The sequence below is a fragment of the Drosophila albomicans genome, chromosome 2R (genome assembly GCF_009650485.2).
Source record: "Drosophila albomicans strain 15112-1751.03 chromosome 2R, ASM965048v2, whole genome shotgun sequence".
Lineage (NCBI taxonomy): Eukaryota > Metazoa > Arthropoda > Insecta > Diptera > Drosophilidae > Drosophila > Drosophila albomicans.
This window is the reverse complement of record NC_047631.2, coordinates 14358259-14386029: the sequence shown is the minus strand read 5'-3', so window position 1 is coordinate 14386029 and position 27771 is coordinate 14358259. Positions and strand designations below refer to the sequence as shown.

At 40.2% G+C, this 27771-nt stretch overlaps 7 protein-coding genes and 1 long non-coding RNA gene across 32 annotated transcripts; 1 reads left to right on the top strand and 7 right to left on the bottom strand.

Moving 5' to 3' along the window:
* Window positions 1-119: 119 nt before the first annotated feature.
* On the top strand, window positions 120-27720 carry LOC117575585 (modifier of mdg4). 25 transcript variants are annotated; one of them, XR_007955450.1, is made up of 6 exons: window positions 121-246; window positions 529-793; window positions 857-996; window positions 3102-3978; window positions 18726-19131; window positions 19202-19287. XR_007955450.1 is itself a non-coding variant. In XM_052007957.1 (6 exons), exons 2-6 carry the CDS (start codon window positions 580-582, stop codon window positions 23258-23260), a joined length of 1557 nt encoding a protein of 518 aa, XP_051863917.1. In that variant the 5' UTR covers window positions 121-246; window positions 529-579; the 3' UTR covers window positions 23261-23325. The 25 variants fall into 25 exon arrangements, 23 of the variants coding, with proteins under 23 accessions (XP_034115743.2, XP_051863917.1, XP_051863908.1 ...); XR_007955449.1 differs by lacking the exons at window positions 18726-19131; window positions 19202-19287 and adding exons at window positions 6714-7389; window positions 7451-7592; XM_052007957.1 differs by lacking the exons at window positions 18726-19131; window positions 19202-19287 and adding exons at window positions 22872-22987; window positions 23051-23325.
* Window positions 5141-5965, bottom strand: LOC127566176 (uncharacterized). The gene is made up of 2 exons (XR_007955452.1): window positions 5721-5965; window positions 5141-5557 (listed from the first exon to the last, which is right to left on the bottom strand). It is a non-coding gene; the product is annotated as an uncharacterized LOC127566176 (long non-coding RNA).
* LOC117575594 (mediator of RNA polymerase II transcription subunit 23) lies at window positions 8588-9826 on the bottom strand. Its single transcript, XM_034259860.2, has 2 exons — window positions 9140-9826; window positions 8588-8858 (listed from the first exon to the last, which is right to left on the bottom strand). Exon 1 carries the CDS (start codon window positions 9715-9717, stop codon window positions 9148-9150), a length of 570 nt encoding a protein of 189 aa, XP_034115751.2. The 5' UTR covers window positions 9718-9826; the 3' UTR covers window positions 8588-8858; window positions 9140-9147.
* On the bottom strand, window positions 9921-10263 carry LOC117575593 (uncharacterized). The gene is given in 2 exon segments (XM_034259859.2): window positions 9921-10057; window positions 10059-10263. Coding segments are annotated over 2 exon segments (297 nt in total). The 5' UTR covers window positions 10221-10263; the 3' UTR covers window positions 9921-9922.
* LOC117575588 (uncharacterized) lies at window positions 10351-11013 on the bottom strand. The gene is made up of 2 exons (XM_034259855.2): window positions 10874-11013; window positions 10351-10745 (listed from the first exon to the last, which is right to left on the bottom strand). The coding sequence occupies exons 1-2, from the start codon at window positions 10920-10922 to the stop codon at window positions 10417-10419; spliced, it is 378 nt and encodes a 125-aa protein (XP_034115746.1). The 5' UTR covers window positions 10923-11013; the 3' UTR covers window positions 10351-10416.
* LOC117575592 (uncharacterized) lies at window positions 10882-11283 on the bottom strand. Its single transcript, XM_034259858.2, has one exon. The coding sequence runs from the start codon at window positions 11140-11142 to the stop codon at window positions 10882-10884; it is 261 nt and encodes an 86-aa protein (XP_034115749.1). The 5' UTR covers window positions 11143-11283.
* On the bottom strand, window positions 16010-16744 carry LOC117575595 (uncharacterized; the record flags this gene model as incomplete). The annotated part of the gene is made up of 2 exons (XM_034259862.2): window positions 16010-16448; window positions 16504-16744. Coding segments are annotated over 2 exons (408 nt in total), but the record flags the coding sequence as incomplete, so codon positions are not given.
* LOC117573428 (modifier of mdg4) lies at window positions 16838-18182 on the bottom strand. Its single transcript, XM_034256640.2, has 3 exons — window positions 18032-18182; window positions 17621-17869; window positions 16838-17534 (listed from the first exon to the last, which is right to left on the bottom strand). The coding sequence occupies exons 1-3, from the start codon at window positions 18180-18182 to the stop codon at window positions 17014-17016; spliced, it is 921 nt and encodes a 306-aa protein (XP_034112531.2). The 3' UTR covers window positions 16838-17013.
* Window positions 27721-27771: the final 51 nt, after the last annotated feature.

The window sequence follows — 27771 nt, the reverse complement described above, 5'->3', positions numbered from 1 at the left end:
TTAAAAAAAATAGCATCCACTCATTCTATTGTGAATGAGGTATTTTTTGGTATATTTTATGGGCAAAAATACTACATTCCACATTTCATATGCGGCCACGCTTGACCCAGTATATCGCTAGTATACATTCATATCGTACTCGTTGAAAAGGTCAGACGCAGTCTGCGCGTCACTAGCGCAGAGGAAGTAATTATTTTTTATTCTGTGCATAAAATAAGTATTTTATTTTAAAAAATATTTCAAGAGGTAAGTTCCGTTATTTGCTGTACTAGTATTACGCAAATTTCATTGTTATTCTCAAGAATTCGTTTCCCAAAATCTTTACGTATTGATTCTCTAATACTTATACACGCGTGAAAAATTTCCCAGTTTTTTCATTAAATTCTTTTTTTTTTGTATGCGTCTGCAATTTTGATGTGGTTTGACAGTTGTAAACAAATGTCTTGCCGCAATTAATTAGCATTTGCAAATTGTAAATTAAAACTAATTTGTTGCATTTGTCGTCTTTTTTATTTTTCTTTGCTGCAGCACACAACAAGCAGATACAGAAAATTCTATTGATTTGTACGCTCGTCCAAGATGGCGGACGACGAGCAATTCAGTTTGTGCTGGAACAATTTCAACACAAATCTGTCCGCTGGTTTTCACGAATCGTTATGTCGTGGAGATCTGGTGGATGTATCTTTGGCTGCGGAGGGGCAAATTGTAAAGGCGCACCGTTTGGTGTTGTCCGTCTGCTCGCCGTTTTTCCGCAAAATGTTTACGCAAATGCCACCGAATGCCCATGCCTTTGGTAAGTGTCTTGGAAAATTGGTTGCTAAGCGGCAATAATTTTTTATTTTTATGCATTTTGCAGTGTTTTTAAATAATGTTAGCCATTCGGCATTGAAGGACCTGATTCAGTTTATGTATTGTGGCGAGGTTAACGTTAAACAAGATGCCCTACCAGCGTTTATAAGCACAGCGGAGTCCCTGCAAATCAAAGGGCTGACAGACGTGAGTAGAAAATATACAGTATGTCAAGAAACTCTTTACACACTGAAAAAAACACATATTTTTTGACTTTGCATGCAAAAATAATGCCTTTAATTATTATTTTTCAATATTTTTTTAATGCAGATCTATTATTTAGCAAATTTCAAATTAGTATGTACAAAAATAAAAACAATACAACGAAAGGGAACATTTTAAATCAACAAAATATGAGTTTACACATTTTTGACACTGTCAAGAAAGTGTTTACACACTTTAGTTTTCGATTCTGTTTTGTTCTATTTTTCGTAAAAACTGTACTTTATTGTTAACTATGCTTATGCACTATTCGCTATTTTTGCATTCCTTTTCATTCAATTGCGAAATCTTGCTACGCACTTGTCAAAAAGCTGATTTTTAAATTATTTAACATACCTGGAGCTGGTTTGACTCTTGACGTTACCCAATTGACTTATTAAAGTCACAAAATTGGAAAATCTGTAGCTTAGCTAGTGGAGCTGATTAGGGTATCGCGAAAAATAATTTATAATGCTCCTAATCGAGCCGAAAATGAAGACAAACTGCAAGCAAAGTGTGGAAATGGTCGAAAAATGGATATTGACGAGCGGGCAGACCGCCTTATTATGGGCATGGTTCGTCAAAACCCCCAAATTTTGATCAGGACCCTTGCCAAGGAGTTGGAAGAAGGGTGTGACACGATCAATTCACATGAAACCGTCCGGCAACTAATTCTGCGGAACAAATACTATTTTCCCAATTTTACTGTCAGAATGATGTTGCGCTGATGTAAGGCTGTTAACGGCTTGTGCCATACTCTAGTTGGTCAATCATTGTAGTATAGCATTTTTTTTGGTTTGGACATAGAATACGACGTCATCCCAATAGTTGTCCGGCGTGATTTTCATGTTAAAAGCCAAAATTTAAGCGTTTTCAACATTTACTTTCGAAAGCAGCGGCCTCTTACGCGCAACCGTTTCAACGGTTGAAGAGTGTTTGCTCCGCAGAATTAGTTGCCGGACGGTTTCACGTGAATTGACCGTGTCACACCCTTCTTCCAACTCCTTGGTGTGGGTTCTGATCAAAATTTGGGGGTTTTGACGAACCATGCCCATAATAAGGCGGTCTGCCCGCTCGTCAATATCCATTTTTCGACCATTTCCACACTTTGCTTGCAGTTTGTCTTCATTTTCGGCTCGATTAGGAGCATTATAAATTATTTTTCGCGATACCCTAATCAGCTCCACTAGCTAAGCTACAGATTTTCCAATTTTGTGACTTTAATAAGTCAATTGGGTAACGTCAAGAGTCAAACCAGCTCCAGGTATGTTAAATAATTTAAAAATCAGCTTTTTGACAAGTGCGTAGCAAGATTTCGCAATTGAATGAAAAGGAATGCAAAAATAGCGAATAGTGCATAAGCATAGTTAACAATAAAGTACAGTTTTTACGAAAAATAGAACAAAACAGAATCGAAAACTAAAGTGTGTAAACACTTTCTTGACAGTGTCAAAAATGTGTAAACTCATATTTTGTTGATTTAAAATGTTCCCTTTCGTTGTATTGTTTTTATTTTTGTACATACTAATTTGAAATTTGCTAAATAATAGATCTGCATTAAAAAAAAATTGAAAAATAATAACTAAAGGCGTTATTTTTGCATGCAAAGTCAAAAAATATGTGTTTTTTTCAGTGTGTAAAGAGTTTCTTGACATACTGTATGTACATGTACACACATAGAGCCAATCGAAAAAATGAGCACCAACAACCGCCAAGCGCCTTTCCCGCGCTCAATACATACAAAACAAATTCCACACTCACACGATGACATATTCATGTGTATAAGAGCTTGCCTGACTGTACTGTACATCGAGCGACAGAGAAGCATCTCGAATCGCACGCCACTCGAATACACAATTGTGTGTGTGTAACAGGGATGGCAATAGTGTGCGTTAACAGTTGCTTATGCAGCTGTCGCACTTACTCCTTTAGAGCATAATAGCGCAGCTGCGTTGCGCGCGCTCTCTATTGGTGGTTGTTTTGCTTATTCGAATTGGATCAACCAACAACAACTTAAATAACATTGAGAATATTTTCGTTTTTATTTTCAGAATGATCCCGCTCCGCAACCTCCACAGGAACCCACACCCCCACCACCAGCCGCACCTCATGTACAACAACAGCAACAACAAGTCCCAACCCAGCGTGTACAGCGTCAACAGCCGCGTGCATCAGCACGTTATAAGATTGAAACCGTTGACGATGTTCTGGGCGATGACAAGGGAACAACTCAAATTGTCATCCAGACTACAACCGCACCTCAAGCCACCATTGTACAACAGCAGCAGCAGCAACAACAACAGCAGCAGCAGACGCAACACATTCAAACGCAGCAGCAACTGCAAACCGGGACAACAACAACAGCCACGCTGGTGTCGACAAACAAACGGACAGCACAGCGCGGTTCCCTCGTTGGCAGTGGCAATGTGAAGCGCTCGAAGACAACAACAACCGCCACAAATGTTATTGACCCCTTGGATACGACACCGGACACCGCGACCACGGCTACTACCGCTCAACAACTGGCTTCCCAACAGATTACCGTGCAAACGACGGTGGTGCCCAGTGAGACGAAAGTGCATCAAGTTCGTCAACAACAGGCTGCCGCTCAAGAGGAAGCTGAATATATTGATCTCCCCATGGAATTGCCCACGAAATCGGAACCGGACTACAGTGAAGATCATGCCGAAGTTGCTGGCGATGGCGATACGACCTACGTAGAGGATGATACCTACGGTGACATGCGTTACGATGATAGCTACTTTACCGAGAACGGAGATGCTGGCGCACAAACAGCTGGTGGCAACACAAGTGCCGCTAATGTCTCAGCAACCACATCGAAGGCCGTCGTCAAGCAGCAGTCGCAGAGCTACAGTGATTCATCGTTTGTCGACACCGGCGCGGATCAAGGCAACACAGAGGCTCAAGGTTGGTTGAATTCTAATATGTTGATCCAAAGATGTACTGCGTACAGTGGATCAACTAAATATATTAGAAGTTTAAGCTAGTCTTAAAGTTTAACAATGGGTAATTCGACTGCGACTAGCGAGCGGACTCTTAATCATATTATCATATCAAAGATTTGCCATTCTAATGCTAAGATATCAATTTTCCTATCGCTGCTCGCAATTCGAATATGCCTTTAATTTGTTGGTTGTAAAGAGCGCTTAAATCTGCTTTATTCATTTTATATTCACACTGCGATATCATCGCTTTAAATTTGTAAATGCAATGCACATTTAAGAGCGGCTTTATTCAGCCACTAGCCCAGCTAAGCTTTAGACCTCTGTTCTATTAATTATTCGCAAGAGATCAGTTGGTCGAGCGACTGGCAAAAACAATGTTTATTGTTTATGCCGTCGCTCTCGCGTTAATCACAAATCCTTTTGTTTGTGAAATGGTAAGTAGAGTGTTGAATTAATTTATGCCTAAATGGAAAGAAGACCCATCAACTGACTGGTGATTGAAATAGACATTCCTGGAGGCAGCTGAGGAGATCATTGAAGCTATGTATGTGAGAGGTACCCTAAAACTAAAGGTAATAATCTAACAATGTTGTAGTTTGCATGCCGATTTTATTGAACATTTCAGCTTACAATTTACCTATGACGAAAAGGATACTTTTGTAAAATGGTTGGTTTAAATCCAAAAGTGGCAAGGCCTTGCCACCTGGCTTAAATATTTCTATCAAAGATGCCTCATTTTATATTGAATAGTTTGTATGGATGAGATGTTGCTACGATTTCCTGACGCAACGTAAAAGCTTGCTGTCTGTGTTTCGAGCAACGGCATCTATTGCCGAATCTTATTTCCTGAAAATCCATTGCGCTGGGAAAAGCAATTGTAATCGAATAGTCCAAAATTCTTCGGTGTCCAATTGTTATATATCTGGACTGCCATAGTTTTAAAGGAATGTTGATGAACCAACAACCCTTAGGCTGCGAACAGCGCGCTGAGATGAAGAACGGTGCAGAACAATTACGAATTCGCTTAAGCACGAAGAATGTTAGGGGAGGGGGTCCCAGTTAATTTATAGATGGAGGGTTGGGGGTTATGCATGGTTAAGTACAGTTTACGTGCCAGCTGTGTATTGCAGTTTGTTGCCAGAATAATGTGAAGGATGTAAGACGGCGCGCGTCTTAAATGTGTATATTTGCTGAATGGGTAACGAGAAGGTAAATGCGTGTGAACATTTTTGTATTTATAAGATCGACGTATACTAGTATATGAAATTGATTAATTTTAGTATTTTGTATGTAAAGTTGAACTATGTAGTAATGCTGTGGAATAAGAATTTTCATAAATAAAACTCAATAATCTGGCGTTGCCAGACCACTTATGTTTTGTATTTCAATGTCCCACCAATGCAGCACTGCATCAAAGCTGTGTGGCAACGCTGTGCGAATGCTTTGAGAATGGAGGAGCTACATACATTTTTTCTTTTATTGGTTCGTTAATTTATTTTCCATATACACATTCATAATGTGCCGTGCATTTGTTATTGTGCCTGTAACGATAAAGTGTTTAGTGAATTATAGTGCAGTGTTAATTGAAGTGATGACAAAGTGGATATCAAAGAGCGTATGTTTCGAATTTGATGCTAGTTGTATCTTTGTTGTGTTTTCTGTGATCTGTAGTGGAAAAATTGTAAATTATGGAAAACTTCATACCGTAGAAAATGCCACAGCATTATCTCTAAATTGGGGGTTGATTTCGCGCTTCTTTTTGATGCTTAATAAAATGTCGAAACCATATTTGTAGTGTTGTTTTATTTGTCGCTAAGCTAAAAGTATACTTAATATGTTTATCGTCTAAGTTAAATTGTAGTTACTTTACTTATTCCATACTCTGTTTTCTTCTTTTGCTTCTGCTTCCTGCTTGATTTACTGCTCTGCTCCTCCGCTCTGCAGCTGGCGCTATCAAATTCATCCGCAGCCAGAAGAAGAACGCCCAGTTAGTGTATAAGGATTACATCTACAATAAGAAACTCACACAGGCCAACGGACAGACGACTTGGCGATGTGCCGATGTTCTTAAGCTGCGCTGCAAGGCGGTTGTCATCACCAAGAATGGTGAATTCTTGGATGCACGTCGTCAGCACAACCATGAATCGCATGCCGGACGCATTGGGCAACGACAGCTGTACAATGTGGAAGAGGAGCTGGAGGAGTACATTGAGATTTGTACATCGAATCCAAAGATATCACAATACCTGAACAGCAGCAACATTAGCATTATGACGGCCAAGGATGGCAAGGAATGCAAGTTGTATGTGCCCGCCTCGGAGGCCACTGAGATCGAGATGCAGGCATTGGTCGAGGCCGCTGACAATGATGATGGTGATGGCGTCCTCATTGAGCAAGTGGTGGAAATGAAGCCCATACAACGCCTGAGCCACAAGAAATTTCAATAGATGCTCTTAAGTTTAAGTTTTAAATTATTCAATTCATGCCACATACCATATGGAGAGAATCCCTTTTTTAATCAATCATTTTTATTACATGTATTCATGTCCACACAACAAAAATGTCTCAATAAATTTAAAGCCAAAACAACAATTTGTAACTAGATAACATTTTTACTAAGACATAAGCTAAACCTCTTAAGTAATATTATTAACATTCAAAACTAATCCATAAACTATTATTTTCTTTCTTTCGCAGAGGGCGAATTGCTGTTCATCGAGAGTCCTTGGTCGACACCTTGTCTGGTGCTGAACAACTATATGTACAATTGCCACAGTCGAAAGAACAATAAGGAGTACTGGCGGTGTCACAACTATTCCAAGAAGGTGCACGAACAACGCTGTCGTTCGCGTTGCGTTCTCGAGTTCGGCAAGCTGAAGAATATCACCGGAGGTCTGCACAATCATGCGCCGCACACGGAAAAGATTGAGAAGATAATTCAGCGCAATCGTCTGGCAGCAGTCAACACGGGACGCGGCGGAAAATTGGCACGAGTGCACAGTATTACAGATTTCCAGCAGCATGAGCCAAAGCAGGAGGTGATCGAGATGGTGGAAACAGTGGAGGGACACCATCATCAGCAGCATCATCATCATCATCATTTACTGGCCAGTGAAGCGGCCACGTTGCAACTAACGGAGACCGAGCTGATGCACGCCTCCTTGATGCTCATCCATGATTAAAACCGTGTGATCCCATCTCCCGTGTCTGTCTGTGTTCTGTGCAATCCGTGCAATTTAGTTTCTAAGTACAACACACAAGTCGAATAAAAAAAAGGCAATTGAAAAAGATGAGCTGAGCAGATGTAAATATTTGATGCCGTATCTACTATGTCTATAAATTGCAGCAACACTTAAGAAGTATAAACTAAATCGTAGGTTAATTACACCCACATTTATTTAACATTTCTAACATTATTTCATTTATTTTTGCAGTGCTCACCTATAACTATCGTGGCCAATTGGTCCACGAAGGACACGTCTACACCTGCCACTCGAGGCATGCGGCCAAGTGTATGGCCTTTTGGCGTTGTGTCTCGTACAAGAAGTTAAAATGCCCTGCAGCTCTGACCACCAGACAGAAGGCGATAGTGGCTCATCGTGGTAGCCACAATCATGTGCCGTCTACGCCGCTTAAAACGTTTGTGCCTCGCATCTACAAAGACGAAAGCAGCGTCTAGATATAAGAATTGTAATTATGCCACCAACAATTCCATTTGTTCACAAAGTTAACGTACTTTTCTCTTCTATTTCTTACAGTTGAACATACATATGCCAAATTGATAGGCGGAATCTGTGAATAAACCTACTTTAAAGCAAACTATTCCAAAAGCAGCTGTAGCTTTATGAAATGTAATTAAAGCTCTATTAAAATCAAAGCTGTCAACTAACTATATTACAATTGAACCAGTGAATAAACCTATTCATAAGCCAACTGTTCCAAAACAAACTATTTCAGCATTATTAAATTTACATTTTTGCTTTAAATAATACAAAAATAATGTGACTTTTTATGTTAATATTAATAGCTGCTACTTTTAATCTGTTGTACTCATTTTGCACATTTGTTTCTTGCAGCTTTCACCATCATACCGAGAGTTCGAAATGTTCTTGCGCCCTCAATTCTGCGTCGTGATCAGCAACGTGTTCCTGTGCCTAGGACAACTCACAAACAGTTGACGGCTTCGAGTCCTGAGTCCCCAGCCAAGAGACGCGTCATCCCAACGCCCAGCACAGTGGTTGCCCAATCCAAATTGGTTCCTGTGCACACCAAGCTGAGTCAAAGTAATCCGGAAAATATCATACGCACTGCGGCCAACAATCACAAGTTCGTTTATGTGGGTGTGCCGCGCATGAAGGGCAAATGCGTCAATTGCTTGAAGAATGGCAAGACGAATCTGGAGCGGATTCCCACCTGCTGTGACTCGTGTCCCGGCAGCAATTGGATGTGCGATGCTTGCTTCGACGAGTTGCATTAAACATGTTGCACTCAATCAGATGACTTATTTTCAATCATTTCTTATTATACATATACATACAACATATATATTTTCTTATTGCAACTAAAAATAAAGATAACCTTTAATTACTAGTGAGTGTCTTTAATCGATGGGTTTCTTGATGCGTTCGCGTCGTCTTTTGGCCTCCTCGTGATTATGCGCCCCATGGAGTATCTCAATTGCTGCATCCTTGGTGCGCACACGCGCCCGACACTTGGTCGTGGATCGAGTGGCACAAATCCATTTGGTGCCGCGACTATTCTCCATGAACTTCACATAACTGTGACCCAGATAGTTCAGTTTAATCGATTTACGCTGACCCTTGCTGAAGTAGAATGGGCAACCTGCAATGAGATGAAGAGACATGAACTGAACTGGATTAGCAAAGCAAACAAAAAATGCTAAATGTATTAAACACATTATAGGAATTTGAGAGAAATCGAATCACTGTTGAACTGCTGTTTGAAGCCTTTTTCTTTTAAGTTTATTTGATGTGGTTTTTGCGTTCTTGAATAAATGTTGTGTTGTATGTGTAACTAGCATACTTTCTTTTTTAAGCTGAATTATGATTAATGTTCATTATGATTAGATTAAAAACTACATATATATGTATTTGCCCCTTCACCTCACGCCTCACTTCTTGCGGCCAAGGACACGGGACGCATGCGAATGTGAATGCGAATGTGTTGCACCCACAATGCCCGTGACATCGGCCACAATCTCCTCGTACTTTAAATGCATGCCCAGCTCGTTGACATCAATGGTAGCCGTCGATTCGTCCGTTAACGTTGTGGTAAGCATGGCATCGCTAGCCAATTGCTGTTGCTGCTGCTGTTGATGGTGATGTTGCTGCTGCTGTTGTTGTTGATGCACTTGCTGTGGTTGCACCAATTGATCTTGGCGTATGCTTGCCGTTGCGTAGATCTTGGCATTGGCATTGGTATTAGCATTCACATTCACATTCGTTGCGGCAGTTGCCTCCGCTGTGGGTGGCACACGACGCACGCGTTTCTTGCGGCGCACAATCTCCTCGTGCGTGTGGAAGCGATTCAGTGGACACACGATATCGTTGATGGTGAAGACACGCGATCGGCACTTTTGATTCCACCATTGATTGCAGCGCCAGTAGCGTTTCTCCTCGCCCGTCGACAGCTTCAGTGTCTTCTCAAAGATGAAGGGCTGACCGCCATAGATGAGCTGCATGCGACCACGCGACGTCGCCGTGTAAATGGCAATGCTGTTTTCTGTGTGCACAAAATACAAAAATTGGAATACAATTAGATTAAAGAGAATACAATATATAAGAGATTCAAGTACACATATAAAGCAAAAAGTCAGTTTTCAAGTGTGTTACGCTTATAAAAAGGCGTCCATATATTTCATCACTTAAACGCTAAAAATACTGTCTCTAGGTGACAAGGGAATCGTTGAGCATGCGTGCTATGCGCTTCGAGGGCGGATGATTGTGCTCGGGTCGCGTTAGCCACACTTTGTATTTGCCATTTGTCAATCGCTTTGTGGAGATTCGTGCATTGCAAGCTGGGCAAACCCGATCGGCGAATGCGACAGTTCCAATAGGTCATCGAGCCATGCTGCTTGTTCTTAGCATAGGCATATTGATTGCAGACCAACTGCACTGACTTCCTTTGGCCGCGTATGAAACGCATCTTGGGACACTCTTCTGCTCGTGCATTTTCCCTCTGCATTGACCACCGATTCCACCAATAAGTAATCTCCTGGCAGTTCTGTAAATGCAGAAAACAAATACGTTAGACATATCGAATATATAGGTGTAGTTTCATATAGTTTGCTTGCCGAACGGTAGTCAAAACAAAGTTGCGCTTTAGTCTGGATTTATTTTGCTTTGAAATTGTGGCTTAGCTTAAGATTCAAGATGCTGTTTCACTTGGACTGCTCCTGCTTCACCTGCCTGATGGCAGTGCACAAAGGATTGCGTGCCAAGCCGTCCATGGAGTCCTGTTGTTGCAGCATGTACATAGATTGATGTGTGTGCCGACAGCTGGTCACGTGTATTAAATCCCCCTGGCTGGTGATCCGTGTCACTAGCCGAGCCCGACACTTGGCCTTGTGGTACATAGAGCATTTCCAATCCCGTGACTTCTGACCCTCGCGTAGCTTCTCGTTGGGCGTGTAAGTGTTGCCCTCGTAGTAGACCAGATCGGTGCCACGATTGGAGCGCACATATTGTGCAAGATTCGTCTGGCGTGCGCCTAAAAGGAACAAGAGGAGAGAGTTAATGTTGAATGCCTTAAACGTTTTTTGCAGATGATGAGTTCATGTCTTTTGGTGATGAATAAAGCAGGCGATTCAATTTTGCATTCGAAAATATTTATTTTACATGAAGTATTAGTGTTGGTCTTGGCCACGATTGTGATTGTGAACTCCATTGCTCAACTGCACCTGACCGGTAACCTTATTCTGTATGGCACGAGCGCGACACTTGTTGCGAAAGTGGGCGCACTTTAGATAGCAACGATGCTGCTGCTGGTAGCTGATCACAAAGCGATAGCCATCGATGAGCGGTTGTCCGCCACGACTGCGAAACGTGAGACGCGGTCGACGACGCAATGCTGCATGCAAGTAAAGCGAAAAATTTCGGATATACATTGGATGGATTAGTGAAGCGAGTGTTGTGTTTGATGGGTGTTTACTTATGAATTAGTTAGTTACAACTTAACAACTAAGCTATATATACAAGCTAATATCTAATCTAAAGTTTCGAGCTCTTGGCTTGATGATTGTGATGGCGGCGACTCAGCTTAATGCTGTTGCTGCTGCCTTCACAGCTAGTAACACAGCGTGCCGGGCAACGTAGCCGAGTATTACTGTACTTGGTGCACACCCAATTGGTGGTCTTTAGATAGCGTCGTTCTACGGTATACATGTGTCCCTTGTACAGCAGATTGCGGCCACCACGACGATTGGCCACCAGCTTATAGTGTCTAATATCATCTGCAATAAGATACAAAAACAGTTAAGAGACAATGACCACTTACAAGCTACAAGAATAAACACTATTTAGAGATTTAACTTTTAGTTGATTTTAAAATTAACTTGTATTTTTATTAAGAATAAAATAATGTGATATTTGAACTATATATTTTTGTAGTTGGTCAGTCAGTCTTAGGGATGATTGTGCTGACCGCGCAACGCTGAGATCTGATTCGATTTGGTTACAACGCGCGCCGTGCACTTGATGTACTTGCAACGCAGCTTGACGCACTCCCAGTAGCAAGCATCCTTGATGCGTCTATTCAAGGTAAAGGGTTTCCCGTTTATGGTCAGCAGATTATTCCCCCGATTGCTGCGCGTAAAACAGACATTGAGATGATCAAAGCTTTGCTTTTTTCCCTTGCGTTTTAGCGTGGGTAGCTGTATCTTATAGTCGTTACCCAACGGATCTACAAAGAGAGAGAAAAGGTTGTTTTTAAGAAAGTGTTGAGAGATCACTTAAGCGATTACTGCAGTTTCCAAATCGACAATGATTGAAATTCAATACTACAGAATACAGAAGGCAAGTTACAGTTTCTCTTTATTGTTCTTATCTTACAAACTAATAACAAATAAGTTAAATATGCTAATGCTTAAGGAAGAAATATATTATTTATTATAAGACTGTTAGATGGAGCACTTCTTACCGTGATCCAGGTCCAGTTTTTATATAAATTTATTTGAAACACTCACTCATTCCATAGATAAGCAATCAATGTTCTGTTTGGGAGGCAGAAGTCATATCTAATGCTATGGAATTTAATAATCAAATTACTCACACACACCCACATATTTATGCAAATAGTATTTGTAGTTTAAACTAAAAACAAATGACTACACTAACTGATTATGGAATCGCCAAAATCGCGAAATTTTCATTTTCTGTTTTGAGTTTATCTATCACTTATTTTGGCTTCAATTAATACGACTGCATAATGCAGACTTCAGGGTTACGAATAGGTATAATATTCTGGCGCGATTTCCCACATTGATTGTATAATTTGTACACAAAATGTATTGTTTTTTATTTTACAAACAACACAAACACTCGCTCTGTATGTATGTATGTGTACACACACAGTCATACATACATATACACATTTGTATACACATGTCTCACATTACAGAATGGGCCTTTTAAGGGCTGCTTTTTATATTTTCTAATTTACACATTAATTTTCGTTAATTATTTATTTTTCTTCTGCACATACTTGAATAACTGAGCGTAAACAATTAATAACATTTTGCGTCGGCACCAAATTCTTTTTTTTCAACACCGCCGACTTCTAGCGTTGCCGGACAACTGATGTTGCCATATCGCAAACGATTCAAAGCAACTCTGTACTTTGCTCTGTATGTGTGTGCGTTTATAGCGCATGCATTGCAGTAGTTTTTCATTTGTCAACTTAACAATTTCAAAGTTTACTCTAAACAAATAAATGTGTGTTTTTCAAAATTGAGTGTGTATTTTGTGCAAGCAAATCTAAAGCTTTTAAAAAGTGTTTACAATGTGAAAGTAGCTCGCAAATTGCGTTACAACTGCCACGCTGTGTTTACCAAATCGCCAATAATAATAATGTAGGCTCACATTTATGATGAAAATAAAAAAGACTTACAAACAAGAAAATGCAATGTGTTTTTATTTAACTTGTGTTTACTTTATTTTAACAAACGAATATTTAAAAAACACAAACCACATTAGTAAGTAAATACTCGTATGTTCTTTGTAGGAAAACCACAACAATCGACGGCATGCAAAGTGAACAACAAAAAGGAAACGGAAGTGGAAATAACACCCATCAATGCGAAAAAGGATGATGCTATACCGTTATACGCCGGTAGCAATGTGTTTGTATCAAAAACAGATCTGGCAGCCGCCTATATTCCCTATCCTGCCATTTATACGTCACGTGTAGCCGATTTGGTGATTGGGAAGACGGAATTGAATCGCATAGCGTTTGGAAATTCTTCAGCAGATCAGAATATCTTTGATGCCATCATAAGTATAGAGTGGAAGACTTGTTTATTTACTATAATCTATAAACCATACTTATGATCTTTACAGCACATGTTTGTCAGGTGTTTACTATACACGGCAGCTCATTGGATAAGGAAACTGTGCAGAAGTTCATCGATTACAAGTTGGTCAACATTAAAGCTTTGGGTTCCGAGATTAAGCGTTAGCAAATGTAACTAAAAGAACAAAAATTGTATGTTTCCTTTGTGAATTGTGAATAAATGCGAAGAATGTAGAAGAATTTGTTAGTCCCCCCTTTTAGTGAAACTGTTTCTTGTTGTCCTCCAATGGAATCATGTTCAGCATCTTAACTAACCATTGCCACACATTTCACAATTCTTCTATTTCATTGTAGGTGTAATGCAGTCGATCAAGGCGCTCTTTGAGGATAAGAACACCAGCACAAACATTCAGTATACGACAACGCAACGAGGTCGCATAATGCTCATCTATAATGGCTATAGATACGTTGTCAATCGCCAGAGTCTAAAGAATGTCTTCTGGCGATGTTCGCGGTATGTGAAGCACTGTTGTCGCGCCACTTTGGTCACCTCCAAGGTGAATGATGTGACCTTGCGCATATCGGGTGCTCCACACACGCATGGACCGGAGATTAAACTGGAGGAATGCAGTTCACCGGACTTTTCTGTTGAAATACTGGATGAACTTAGCGAGCTGCAATAAATAAACAAACACACTCATACAAATTTCACTAATTTTAGTTTAATTATTCCTTTTTCAATAAATACATTTACATCTATTTAAGAGCTGTATGTAGCTGTTTATGTAGAATAAGCTAGCAGTTAAATGTAATACATTCAATTGTCCTTTTATAATTTACTAATGTATTTGTCAACTCCCACTTAATTTGCAGTTGAGATTAAGATGGAACCATCATCAACGACCACCACAACACCCATTCCCAATGATGCAGCTGCTTTGGCCGTCGCCTGCTTTAGCGATGAGGATGCCATGTCCATGCGCAAACCATACACACTGCCAAAAATTCTAGATGGTAAGTTCTACAAGAATATCCAACCCAATCAGAAGACGCCCGGCGCCATACAAGCCACCTGCACCAGCTGCTACGGTCTCATCTCGGGCACCACGAAATCCACGGGGAACTTCCTCAGTCACATCAAGCGACGCCACAAGGAATTGCTGCCGCTCTGCCAGCTATATTGTCAGGCCAAGAGCAATGTAAACGTGAACGACTGCAAAGCTCCAGCAGCGGCAGTAGCTCCAAGTGCCATTGAGCAGAAAACAAACACGGCTCCAATGCCGACCACGTTGCCAACGTTGTCGACGTCGTATGCTCCCACCACAACCTCGTCCCACCTAGCGATTCCCATGCCACTGGCCATGCCGTTGTCATTGCCGGTGACTGTGCAGGCGCCACAAATGATGGCACTGATGCAGCAGCATCAGCGCCAACAGAACACGACGCATCAATTGCCGCAGCTACAGACACTTGGTCAATCCCATCATGGTGCTGTCTACATCAGCAAGGATTACTAGCATCAGCGTATAAATGGGACAATTGGAAGAGTACCTAATCTAAGTGCAACTTCGCTTAAGTCTTAATATATTATCTATGGTCAATTAGCCATAAGTGTAAACATAAATGTATATTTTATGTACATAATAAATTTGTAATTTGGTAAGCGACTTTTGTACAATCCAAGGATTCCATTTATTTCGAATATTGTTAAGCATATTATTACAATTTATATTTACGCTTAATCTCTTCTAGCTAATCCTGCTTATATAAAAGAAAATTGCCGAATTCAATGGCAGGTCCAAAGTTACAGTGTCTTACAAAAATATATGAATACTATCGCCTATTCTAAGGACAACGTAATAAAATTAAAGACTTTTGTACAAGTAAATGTTACTTTTCATTGCAGAAATGCAAATGCAAAAGAAAAAAAAGTAATGCCGATGTAAATTTGTTTTATTTCTATTTATAACGTTACAAATTATCCAGAGCCGTATTATAATTTCTACTTACGCTTATTCTCTTTTAGCTAAAGTTCCCCGTGCACGTCGTCTGAAGGTTAAGGACTTTGATGGAACTGCGATGTTTGAAACTACAAACCGCCAGCGACCCAAACTGTTAATTGATGGTACCGGCTATTTAATACATCGTCAAAGTGCCGAAAATGAACATGTTGGTAGCTGGCGTTGCATGCATCATCACAAAGGATGCAAGGCACGAGCGTCCACATTTATGGTTGGTTCCGAAGTTAGATATCGCCACTCCAGAAATCCACACTTTCATCCATTCCTTACATTGCAAAAGCATAAGAAAAGGCAATTGAAAAAGAAATAGACAATCGCCTTACAACAATAAAAATAATTAACTATATCTAATTTAGGACGAAAGTACACATTTAACATTTTTCAAAAATAACCTTGTTCATGGTGTCGATACTTCTTTGTTTTGTCTATCAATTAACTTGAAATGGATGTCTTTATTTTTTCTTAATTTTATAATATTTGACTCTAAGGACCTAAAATCTTTGTGGATCCATCTTAATTATAAATAAACTGATTAACAACATGCTTCAATGCTTAGCAAAGGGATCTAGAGACACAACAGTTGTATACTTTATATATAATTTAAGATTTCCCATCCGATTCGAAATCGCGTTCTACATGCAAAGAACTTGTACTTGCTTCTTGTTTTGTATTATTCGATTGTCCTAATTAAGTTAAATCCGATACTGTCACTATTTCTACGCTGACTCAATCTTGGCCAACGGATCGCCAGAGCCGCTCTCAGCTCGATTCCAACCATGAATACGATCGGCGGCAGTCAGAGAGCTCAACTTCTTGTGTATAAGCATGCCAGCCGCCTTGGCCGCCTCTATACGCTTCGTATCGCCCATATGATTATGTACATCTGTTAAGAACATAATGAATTAAAATGGAAAGTCATTGAACATCACAGAACAAACCATTAGTCACGTAGAGATCGTCACCGATGGTCTTGAGGCGACTGCGGCATTTCATGGAACGATTTTGTACGCATTCCCAGTACAAAATGTCATTACTTTTGCCATAAAACTTGAGATTGGAGCGATAGACAAAGTTGTTAATGGTCAGCAGAGTGCCGCCCTTCCGACTGATGAGAAAAGTCTGTGGTCCACAGTTGTGCACGTGCTGTGTCACTGCAAGAAACGAATTAAAGTGTATTAATTACATCAATTAGCAAATTATAAAAAAATTATAGTCAGAAGTACAAAGTATGTGAAGCTTACATGCTAGTCATATAGTTTATTATGGAATAGAGACTTTATTGACATCAAATTTATTACAAAAAACAGTAGAATTCTTTCAGTTAGAAATATAATTGTGATTAAGTATAATAGGGATAATAAATGTAGAAAATAATGTAAAATTGTAAGTGGATTCTGGGGAATTATTGTCTGCAATTAAATAACTCTCCAGAAGTTTCTCTGGTAGCGTTATTTCTTCTTGTTCTGCAGCGCCTTCTGCAGACGACGCTTGATCTTCTCGCGGAAATCATTTGGATCCATTTCGCCAGCAGTTGGAGCTGGCGGAGTTTCGTTCTGGTCGCCTTCTTCTTCTGCTGCGGCAGATGTTTCCATTGCAACGGATTCCTCAATTTCATGGATTTCAAACACTTCACTCTCCTCCTCCTCTTCTGGCACCAGCTCCACATCAATGTCAGCACTTGGATTCTGCACTAAGATCTCAACTTTTGGTTCCTCTTTCGGTGCAGCAGTAGTCACAACACTGATTGCTCCATCGGCTGGTGTAAATTGGGATGAAGTGACGCTCTTGTCGCTAGCTTGCATGAAGTGCACATGCTCTCCATCGAACGGAAAAACGTTCTTTTGGTCGCAGACTACGCGCACTTTGCACTCTTCGCCGTGCTCGCGGAAGCAGCATTGGAAGACCGAGAATTGAGCCTTGCGGAACGAAAACTTGAACAGATGCCCCTCGTACACCAGCTTAACGCCACCTATAAAATAATTGTGCCACATTATCATTGGGAATGCAACAAGTGAAGAGAGAGAGTATAAGAGAGAGCGGGAGAGTTGTGCTTACCCTTTGTGGTGGATGCATATACGGCTGGCTTGCTGGCGCTTTCATTCTTGGTGGCGGCTTTGAGCTTGTCGAGCAACTTGAGCTTGGGCGATGGATCATCTATCTTGGTTTTGGGGCGACCGCGTTTACGTGGTGGAATTAACTGAACCTGCAATGTTGATGTGGCTGTTGTCGCTTTCGCTGCTGCGTTCAAGTTAAATAGTAATAAAAAAAAATTAGAAAAAGAAATACAACAGGTTAAATTATGTGCTTAAACGATGCACAAACTTAAATGGAAGCAAATAAAACACAAGTTTAAACATTTCCGCTATTCCGGACATTTATTAATAAATAAAAGTAAAAGAAATGAAAAATAAAATTAAATAATATGCGCTGCAGTTGGAAAACACACGTTAAGAAGAAGCACTGTACTTGTGCGGCCCGCAAAGTTGCCACCTGTGCACAATGGTAGCGTGCTGCCACATCGCGGCAAGAACGCGCTCTTTAGAAGTCGGCCATCTTGTAATGTTTCGCCGCAGAGTTGTATGAGTTTTTTTTTTCGCCGTGGTCGCTTCGCTTGCATTTTTGGCGAATGGCGTTGTGTGAATATTTACAAAAAAATATATTGTATAAATCTGGCGTAATAATGACCAAAAATAATGTGCAAAACAAGTGCAAGTGGTGTGTGTGTGTTTAACAAATGTGCATGAAATCAAAAACCAAAGGCAGGCAATATTCTGCTCAACGCGCGCTGTTGTGATTCTATTGTGTGTGGGCGACCACATAAAACTATAGAAAAAGATGAAGCTGAAATTGTTCTAAAATATAAGTGTCGTGTTAAGTCAACTGTTGACAGTAGTGGTAAGTCTTTTTGTTGCCAAAATATATATCTATTGCCAAGAGATATCTATGATTTTCCTATAGCATTCTAAACTGTTTACCAAATGTATATATATGTATTTGTATGTGTGCGTGTTGTGTATGAATTTGTGTACTCTCAATAAAAACCTTTGTTGTTGTTACCAAACGGTTGTGTTTTGATCTAAACTAAGTTAGGAACCGAACTCCATTTGTCTATGTTTTGCCAACGTTTCCGTTTCCCATTCTTCTTTGTTTACAATTGCAGCAGATGAATCTGTTGTCTCCCAGAATGGACAGTACATCACCGAACTTCCCTCAAATGTTTGGATTCACAAATATAATTACTTCTTTATGCGGAATCAAAAGCAGGGCTACAATCTCATCTTCAATGGTTATATGTACAAGAAGGAGGCAAGTTTTCGTGCCACCGTTAATTGGATCTGCTCCGATGGCAACGGGAAACGACTGACGGATAACAAATGTTCTGCACGTGCCATAACCAAATTTGCAGGCGGTATTAAGCTGGGAAAGAATGCACACAATCATCCGCCGCGTTTCACAGGAAATTGTGTACCCGCCAAACTAATGCACAAGGACATGTTATTGCAGCAATATTAAAGCACGCCACAAATCTCTTCTCACACTCTCAACTGTAGTTTTCTTTATATAGAGTTAGTATTAAGTTAAGTTCTAAAACCCCAATAAATATTATATGTCTATACTATATATCATCCTATGCAGCGTCAAAAGTTCGATTCCGACGCACGCCCAACGCCGAGTTTCTTTATGTCGACGGACGCAGCCATAAGAAGGTGCGTGCTCTACAATATCGCACCTATTATCACTGCATGACGCCCAAGTGCTTCGCCCAACTCATTCATAGCGAACTGAAACGCAAACCGATGCTAACCAAGTGCAACAAGCATGCGCCACATTGTCAGCCAAGTCCAGAAGCTGCTAACTAGACATATGTAGAGTACTTTGTAGCCATAACCACTTTGATGTAAACTAAGTTAAATGAAAAGCGTACAAAATTGGAACAGCAAACTCAGTCTTTTATTTCTCCCAGCCTTTGCAGCTTACGCAGCTGTCCAGCACAACACAGTTCTCTGAAACTACTTTTCACATTTTGTCTCTCATTGCAGTCAGGTACGATGACGATGCACTGCATCTGGACACACAGCAGCGTCGAAGCGGCAGCAGCAGCGCCGGAGGCACTGGAGGTGACAACGGATCGCCGTTCTTCATTGTCAGCAAGTACGGCACCAAGCAGATTATGCTGAAGCAACACACCTTCAATCGCCACATCACCCGCGACGATGTCACCTATTGGCGGTGCAGTCAATTCGCTGTGCTGCGATGCCGAGCGCGTCTTAAAACCAAACAGGATACGCTCACCATTCTGAATAGTGAGCACAATCATGAGGTCATCACCAAGGCAAGGAAATACGGTTCGCTGAAGCGACAGCGGGCGGAAGCGGAGGCAGCAGCAGCAGCAAGATCAAAGAAATTGGATGATTACGTTGAGACGAAACCCGAACCGAATACAGACATTACAACTAGCCCTTAATTTTTGTGTTAGATCTAAGTTAAAAATGCAAATACGTAAATATTAAATGATCTTTTTTAGTGGTCAAAATACTTCAATATCTATATACATATAGACATATATATCATATACGTGTTAAATAAAACTGTACATTTAGCTACGCTCTCAATTTTGTTACAACTATTCGCTATGATTTGTTCACTATAATCACTTAATTATTTCATTTGTCTATCTTCTTAACTAACCAAATGTTTTGTCTGTTTGTTCTTCGTAGATGACATGTCATATTACTCCTATATAACGGGCTTTCGTGGGAGTCGCAAACTCAAGATTGGCGAGTTCACGTTCACCAGGAATAAGGCAACTGGAACGAAAACATATTGGTCCTGTGCTCGAGCTGGCGCTCACAAATGCAAGGCGAGAGTGGTCACCGTGCAGGATAATGATGTGATCATCAAGTGCAGTCAGCACAATCATCCGCCATACTAATCGTCGTCGTTGTCATCGTCGTCGTCTCATTTATATAGTCTTCTTTATTTAGGGATAACTTGCATTATTTTCAAGTCGCGTATTTGTATAGAGAAAACTATAAAAATAAAAGTTTATTTTAATGCCAATAACACAGTCGAATGTTGCTCAGTGGAATTTATCTATAAATTGTTGTAATTGCTATTCAAATGAAATCTTAACTAATTGCTATTGAAACTCATTCACAGAACGCGGCGAGCTGCTGGAAGAAATGGATGATTTAAATGGAGTCATCAAGCATTCGCTACTCACATTTGTCAAAGGTCAGCGTGGTTGCAAGCTGTTGGCTTTCAATGGACACAACTATGTGCGCAATCGACGTGGCGGTCTCAAAACCTATTGGATATGCTCCAAGAAGGTAAGTTTACTTTAAAGTTTTATAAAAGATATTAAACTAATAGATTTATTGTAAATTTCAGGGAAGCACCAAGTGCAATGCACGCGTCGTCACCAATGTCATCGAGGGCGTGCACAAAATTGTGCTAGAATCGTGTCATCATACCTGCCTCAACAGCGATCGCAAGAAGCGTTTGTCCGTCGTCAGTCCGCTGGTTAAGACCGGCCTTAAGCCACCAAAGGGTTTGGCCAGTTATGTGAAAACGGAGGCCGATGAGGATTTGACGCTTGAACTGCGCTCGCTTAATTTAAGCATCGAAGATCTGCAGCAGTTGCATCAGTCATAAAGTGCAAGTTAGGAAATAAATGCTAAGAAACTAATTAATAAATAAGCAAAACAGTCTATAAATAAACCAATTTACTGTCTCAACTGTAATTATATTCTGTAATGTATTTAGATGCTGTAAGTTATTAATCAAACGTCTCACTAATCATTTTATTTTATGCTCTTTTAGTGCCCTTCCAGATCATTCAAGCGCAGCGCAGAGCTTCAGCACCGGCGGCGTCAGAGCTGAAGCGCATCCGCACCACAAAACTTATGGAGGACATACACTATGTGCGTACGCCGGCTGGGAATTCGGTGCTGCAGTGTGGTGCTCATCGCTATTTGCGCAACGCATCCTACAAGGACAAAGTGTACTGGAAGTGCTGCAAGTGGCGCAAGCAATGTCGAGCCAGATTAATCACCAATGCCACATCTGATGGTCAGACGCGCTACGCCATCAGCGGAGCACATAATCATGCCTAGATATAAGTATATAAAGCACTGCGGAAATAGGGAAAATATGTATATATTTCGTATTATACAATTAAAGTGTAATTAAGTTAATGCAATCGAGTTGTGAATAACAGTTTATTCAGGAAACTATATATACAGGTGAGTCTACTTTAAACTGTTTATTTTATTTTTGTTTTATATTAAGTTTTGTTATGTTTTTAGCTGTTTTTATTTGTAGAGGATGTAAAATCTGTTTTAAGATATTTTAAGAGATACATTTTATGTTGAAATGAATAACAGTTTATCACTAAGGTAAGTTTTTTTATAGTTCTTTTTATATTTGTCAATTATTATTTGAATTCTCTTTTTAGTTACTTGATGTCCTAGAAAGGAAGAACTAAAAACTTTAAGTTATTGTTTGATCTAAAATATATTTTAAAATTAAAGTAAATAGTTGTGAATAGTTGGTAAGTTTTCTTTATAGTTAATTTTTATTTTTATTAATTGTCAATTTTGTTTTCTTTATTTTTAGTTACTTGGTGTGCTAGAAACTTACTTTATTTCATTTCTAAACGGACTATTATCTGCTTTAAGTTACAGCATGCAAATATAATCAATTTAAATTTAATACTCAATGTGCTTTTTATTGTTTCGTTTATTTTGTATTACTTAATATTCTATAATTAGTGATAATTTATTAATAATGTTCATTTCCTTTTTCAGCGCTGACTGAGCTCAATCCCAACAATCTGGCAGACTTTGGCAATGAAAGTTTCCTGCCCGAATTTCGGGGCAGACGAACACAAAATGTTCGCGTTGGATTAGCTGTGAAACAAAAGTGCGCACGCACCTTGGATGATTGGGATCGAGTGCGTTACGAGCGCACCGCCAATGGCGATGTGTTGATCTATGAGAATCAACGTTTCACGCGTAGTGGCACCTACGGAGACACCTTGTTTTGGAGCTGCACCAAGCGACGCTCTCAGTGTGCTGCTTACATGATTACCAACCAAAAGAAACCTACCTATGTCGCCATATCGGGTGTACACAATCATGCCTAAGAACAACAAACTTACTTTGAAATCTCAATAAATGCTTACACAAAACTTTGCAACTCCACGTTATGACTTCCTTCACCCAATACTTGCATTTTAGAATTCACATTTACTTGGCTACTAATTGCATGAATTATTAATGTATTCTTCTTGCTTGTCTTTTAGAGCTGGCTGTCTTTGGGACAGGACAACGAGGACGTACTGTGTTGCTGCACAATGACCAGAAGTTCGTAAAGAATCGCAGCTCCGCTTCGCGCACTTATTGGATATGCTCCCGCAAGGTAGCTTTTAATATAATTCCAATCAAATATCGATATTAATGTGCTATAATCTATGCTTCACAGGATGTGACGGTCTGTCGCGCACGTGTTGTGACTGCCATGGATAGTTCGGGTCAGGCGAGAATTATCAAGCGCAACTATGAGCACAATCACAAGCGAAAGTATCCGGCCAGCGACATCACGTTGTCCGAGCAGTTGTCCATTATCGAGCGTGGCGCCTCTGTGGGTCAGCTGAGGAAGGGGCGGGGCAAGGGCAGTGTGATCGGAAAATAAGCTTAGGATTAAGCGCAAACATGTTTTAAATAAATTACCAATTGCATAGGTTTATACTGAAAACACACATGGATTTATTAATCGCTCTCAACTTGTATTTTTTATGTTACGCTTTATTTGCTACCTTTCACTAATATTTGTATTTACTCTTTGTTGCTTGCAGCGTTTCACATCGATTTTGCGGACTCAAAGAAGAACGGCGGCAAGCTGCTCGTGATCAATGGCTTTCGTTTCTTTAGGAACAAGAAGCGTGGACATTTGCAGTACTGGAAGTGTCGTAACTACTACAAAGAACGCTGTCCGGCCATTGCGATACACGATGAGTCGACGCTCATTCTCCGTCTGTGCCATCAGCATCAGCACATGGAGAGCAATGACATAGAAATCAAGCCGCTTCCGTCCACAGCCAAGGAAGAACTGCCCGAAGTGGAGGCTCCGTCACTTTCGCCACCCGCAACGCAACCGGCGCCCGAACAGTCGAGATCGTTGTCTCCGGGACGATCCCCGCCGCCGTTGCATGAGTACAAAACCAACAAACAATGTTTCGAATTTTAGCGGAAAGCAACAAAATATTTAATTTCGATTTCAAGTTCAATTAGCTGTTAAGTGTGTTGAGTTTATTTTTGTGGAAACGGTTTTTTGTATTAAAAACAACAGCAACTGTCAAGTGGTTTTTCAATGTTTCTGCCATGTAAGCAACTGCCTCATCATTAATGTTCATTCTGGACAGTTTCCATTTGTGCTCTCGCTAATGCTAACATCACTCTATTCTCTACTGCTTTCAGATGCAGCCCAGGGACACGGACATGGTCATGGACAGTACAGCGGCAGCCAGCCAAAGATACAGTTCTCGGTGTCGAAGCGTGGCGGCCAATTGCTGTGGTTGGATGGATTGAAATACTTCCGCAACAACGAGAATCGAACAAATTTCTTCTGGCGCTGTCATTGGTATTATCGTCATGTGCGTTGTCCCGTTTTGATCTGCATGAACAAGTTCGATTCGAGTGATTTTCGACAGATTCATCAGCATTGTCATGTTAAGCCGGATCGCAAGGAGAAACAGCAATCCTCAAGGACTAAGTCGAGAACTGCGAGCTCTTCAGTTGTGGGCGATGGACTGGAGGTCGTCGATGCGGAGATTTTCAACATCTAATTTAAGTGCTATTCAAAACTTAACAATTTTGTTGGCTTGTAAATAAAAATATCAAAGAAAAAAACCACTCGATAAATAGGAACAGTTATCATAATCTATATTTAAACATATGCCATTTTTGTAATCATACTAATTCAAATTTGTCTAAATTTCCATTGCAGTTGTGCTGGCCAATGATGAGGTGCCTAATCCAGAAGATGTCCTCGTCTTCTTTACCCAATCCCTGCGTGGTCGCCCCGCCATCATGGCCAACGGCATTCGATTCCTGATCATGAGTGAGAATAAAAAGAAAATCCTTTGGCGTTGCAGTTCGATGGCCACCAAAAAGCTCAAGTGTCCGGCTCGCATTACGATGCTCAAGGAGAATCCACCCAAATTCATAATCAACAAGGCGGAGCATATGCACGCAGAGCTGAAGCGCAACAAATACAGCTCCAGCAAGGCACAACCAATGACCCAGGCTCAGGATGCGGCACAAATAAAACTGGAGCGTGAAATGGAGGGCGCCGTCAGTTTCGAACTGCATCAGGAAGAGGTGCAGGAGCTACACGAGCTGACTGACGATGCCCTGTAATAGTTCGGATAGAACAGCATATCGTCATATACATATAAATGCAATTGTATAGTTGAGATGGGCGTCAAAGTTATCTATATCTAAGAATAAAGTTTAAAATTGTACATTTAATTAATTGAATTTAAGACCTCAGCATTTTTGTAACAAACAATTTATATGCTATCTATGTTAAACATTTCTAATTTAAATTTTATATCTGCTTTTAGGTCTGACCAACTTCTGTTATGTGGTGAGCCAGAAAGGACGCACTTTGCTGCTGCACGAAGGCTTCTACTATGTGCGTGAGAAATGCATCAATCCAAAGACTTATTGGCGCTGCACTCAATATACAACTGCTTTGAAGTGTCATGCACGCATTCACACACAGAGTGGACACATTGTGCACTCGTCAAAGCATAATCATGAGCAGGAGCAATACGGACGCAAGCTCAAACGCGAGGTAAGTACCTCAAACAGAAGATGCGATCATTCTTAAATCAAGTCTAGAATTGAAGATTTGTTTAGACTGTTCTCTTATGTTTATCGCATTTTTTTTAATTAATTGATTTTTGTTTTTTAGGTGTCTATATAAATTTTTCTTGAGCTAAGAACGAAGCCCTCTGCTGAGCACCAACTTCTGCTTATTGAATGCTCTCAACATTCAACTCATTTGAAATGTGAGGAACATCATCTTATAATTGTTAGTAATAGAAGTTAAAAATGCTTGTGGACTTTGCATTTTTGGACGCCATCAGTTCATAATCTTCCTTTCGCTAGTCTTAAACGTTTTCAATGTATATTGTATTTCAGCCTAAAACATATCATATATGAATAATATGTGTTAATTGTACAGAATAAACTCAAATCTATTTACCAACACACCCTACACACTTAATAATCGAACTCAACTACGATTGAGATATTGAGCTTTTTTGATTATGTCACTAATATTTTCCTATATCTCAATTGCAGATGTGATGATGCTGGCGCATTTTACCCGGACTCGCAAAAGAAAGCGGAAACTTGTCATAGACAAGCACGAGTTCGTCATGGATCGCAAGCTCAAATGCAGCATCAACTGGCGATGCTCTCGATACCGAAGTGCCAACTGCAAGGTGCGTGCCACTACGCATGCCCTCGCGAATGGTAAGGAGGTGTATCGACTGAAGTATGCGCGCCACTCTCATCAATGATTCCACAACTGACGACAGCGTTCCACAAACAATATAGTATGTGTCTCCTATATATTTGTATTTGCCTAGAGAATTCGTTTAACCAATTAACCTAGCATTGAATGGATTCTTTTATTTTTTTTAACGACCTAATCAAATTTATCCTTTAGGCTAATGCATGCATCTCTTTCATAGTTGTTAATCTAACTTGCTAATCATTAAGCTTAAGCTCTTAAATCAAGTCTAGAATTAAAGATTTGTTTAGACTAAGCATACACGATGTTCTCTTATGTTTATCGGATTTATTTTAATTAATTCATTTTTGTTTTTTAGGTGTCTATATAAATTTTTCTTGTGCCAAGGACGAAGTCCTCTGCTGAGCACCAACCTCTGCTTCATATACAGAACTTATTGGTGCTGCTCTCAGTATTCAACTCATTTGAAATGTGAGGAACATCATCTCATACTTGTTAGTAATAGAAGTTGAAAATGCTTGTGGACTTAGCATTTTTGAACGCAGTTCATAATCTTCCTTTCGCTAGGCTTAGTCTTAAACGTTTTCAATGTACTTTGTATTTCAGCCTAAAACATATCGTATATGAATAATATGTGTTAACTGTACAGAAATAAACTCAAATCGATTTACCAACACACCCAACACACTTAATAATCGAACTCAACTGCGATTGAGATATTGAGATTATGTCACTAATATTTTCCTATATCTCAATTGCAGATGTGATGATGCTGGCGCATTTTACCAGGACTCGCCAGAAGAAGCGGAAACTTCTCATAGATAAGCATGAGTTTGTCATGGATCGCAAACTCAAGGGCAGCATCAACTGGCGATGCTCTCGATACCGAAGTGCCAACTGCAAGGTGCGTGCCACAACGCATGCCCTCAAGACTGGTCAGGAGGTGTATCGACTGAAGTATGCGCGCCACTCTCATCAATGATTCAACAACTGACGACAGCGCTCCAAACACAATATATGTGTCTACTATATATTTGTATTTGTCTTGAGAATTCGTTTAACCAATTAACCTCGCATTGAATGGATTCTTCTTTTTTTTATTACCGACCTTTTAGCCTTAATAAATGCTATTGCAAAACATAAAAAAACCTAATTAAAATTATCGTTTAGGCTAACGCACGCATCTCTTTCATAGTTGTTAATCTAACTTGCTAATCATTAAGCTAATTCCTTTTCATCTTATATATTCTTACAGAACAGATACGCAAACAAGGCATCATGATAGTCAAGGGCACCAAGGGAAAGCCCAAGTTGTTGATGGGCGGCTTTGAGTATTTTCGAAACAATAGTCGTGGATCGAAGACATATTGGTTGTGTGCGCGCAATCGTTATCTACGCTGCTCCGCTCGTATTATCACCTGCTCCAGTACCGGCGAACTTGTGGTCAAGAATCAGCTGCACAACCATAGTCCACACTTTAAAATGGATCCCAAGAAGCAGTCACAAGAGAATCTGTCCAGCTCGGAGTAGCCAATATCGGAGCCAAAGCCACAAAACTCAATCCAACGTAGAGTCTTACTTTAGTCGCAATAAAGCTTATACATTAAGTCGGATGGTTTTACGTTCTCCCGTTGATTCCTCCCGAAGAGTGGAAGAAT

Coding starts and splice junctions, on each gene's coding strand:
- LOC117575585 (XM_034259852.2), top strand. CDS start 580: ATGGCGGACGACGAGCAATTCAGTTTGTGCTGGAACAATTTCAACACA. Junction 997..3,101: donor AAATCAAAGGGCTGACAGAC/GTGAGTAGAAAA, acceptor TTTTATTTTCAG/AATGATCCCGCTCCGCAACC. Junction 3,979..14,417: donor AGGCAACACAGAGGCTCAAG/GTTGGTTGAATT, acceptor CTTAATTTGCAG/TTGAGATTAAGATGGAACCA.
- LOC117575594 (XM_034259860.2), bottom strand. CDS start 9,717: ATGCAGCTCATCTATGGCGGTCAGCCCTTCATCTTTGAGAAGACACTG.
- LOC117575588 (XM_034259855.2), bottom strand. CDS start 10,922: ATGGAGTTCACAATCACAATCGTGGCCAAGACCAACACTAATACTTCA. Junction 10,746..10,873: donor GACCAACACTAATACTTCAT/GTAAAATAAATA, acceptor TGTTCCTTTTAG/GCGCACGCCAGACGAATCTT.
- LOC117575592 (XM_034259858.2), bottom strand. CDS start 11,142: ATGTATATCCGAAATTTTTCGCTTTACTTGCATGCAGCATTGCGTCGT.
- LOC117573428 (XM_034256640.2), bottom strand. CDS start 18,182: ATGCAAGCGAAGCGACCACGGCGAAAAAAAAAACTCATACAACTCTGC. Junction 17,870..18,031: donor CAACTTTGCGGGCCGCACAA/GTACAGTGCTTC, acceptor GCATCGTTTAAG/CACATAATTTAACCTGTTGT. Junction 17,535..17,620: donor ATATGCATCCACCACAAAGG/GTAAGCACAACT, acceptor ATTATTTTATAG/GTGGCGTTAAGCTGGTGTAC.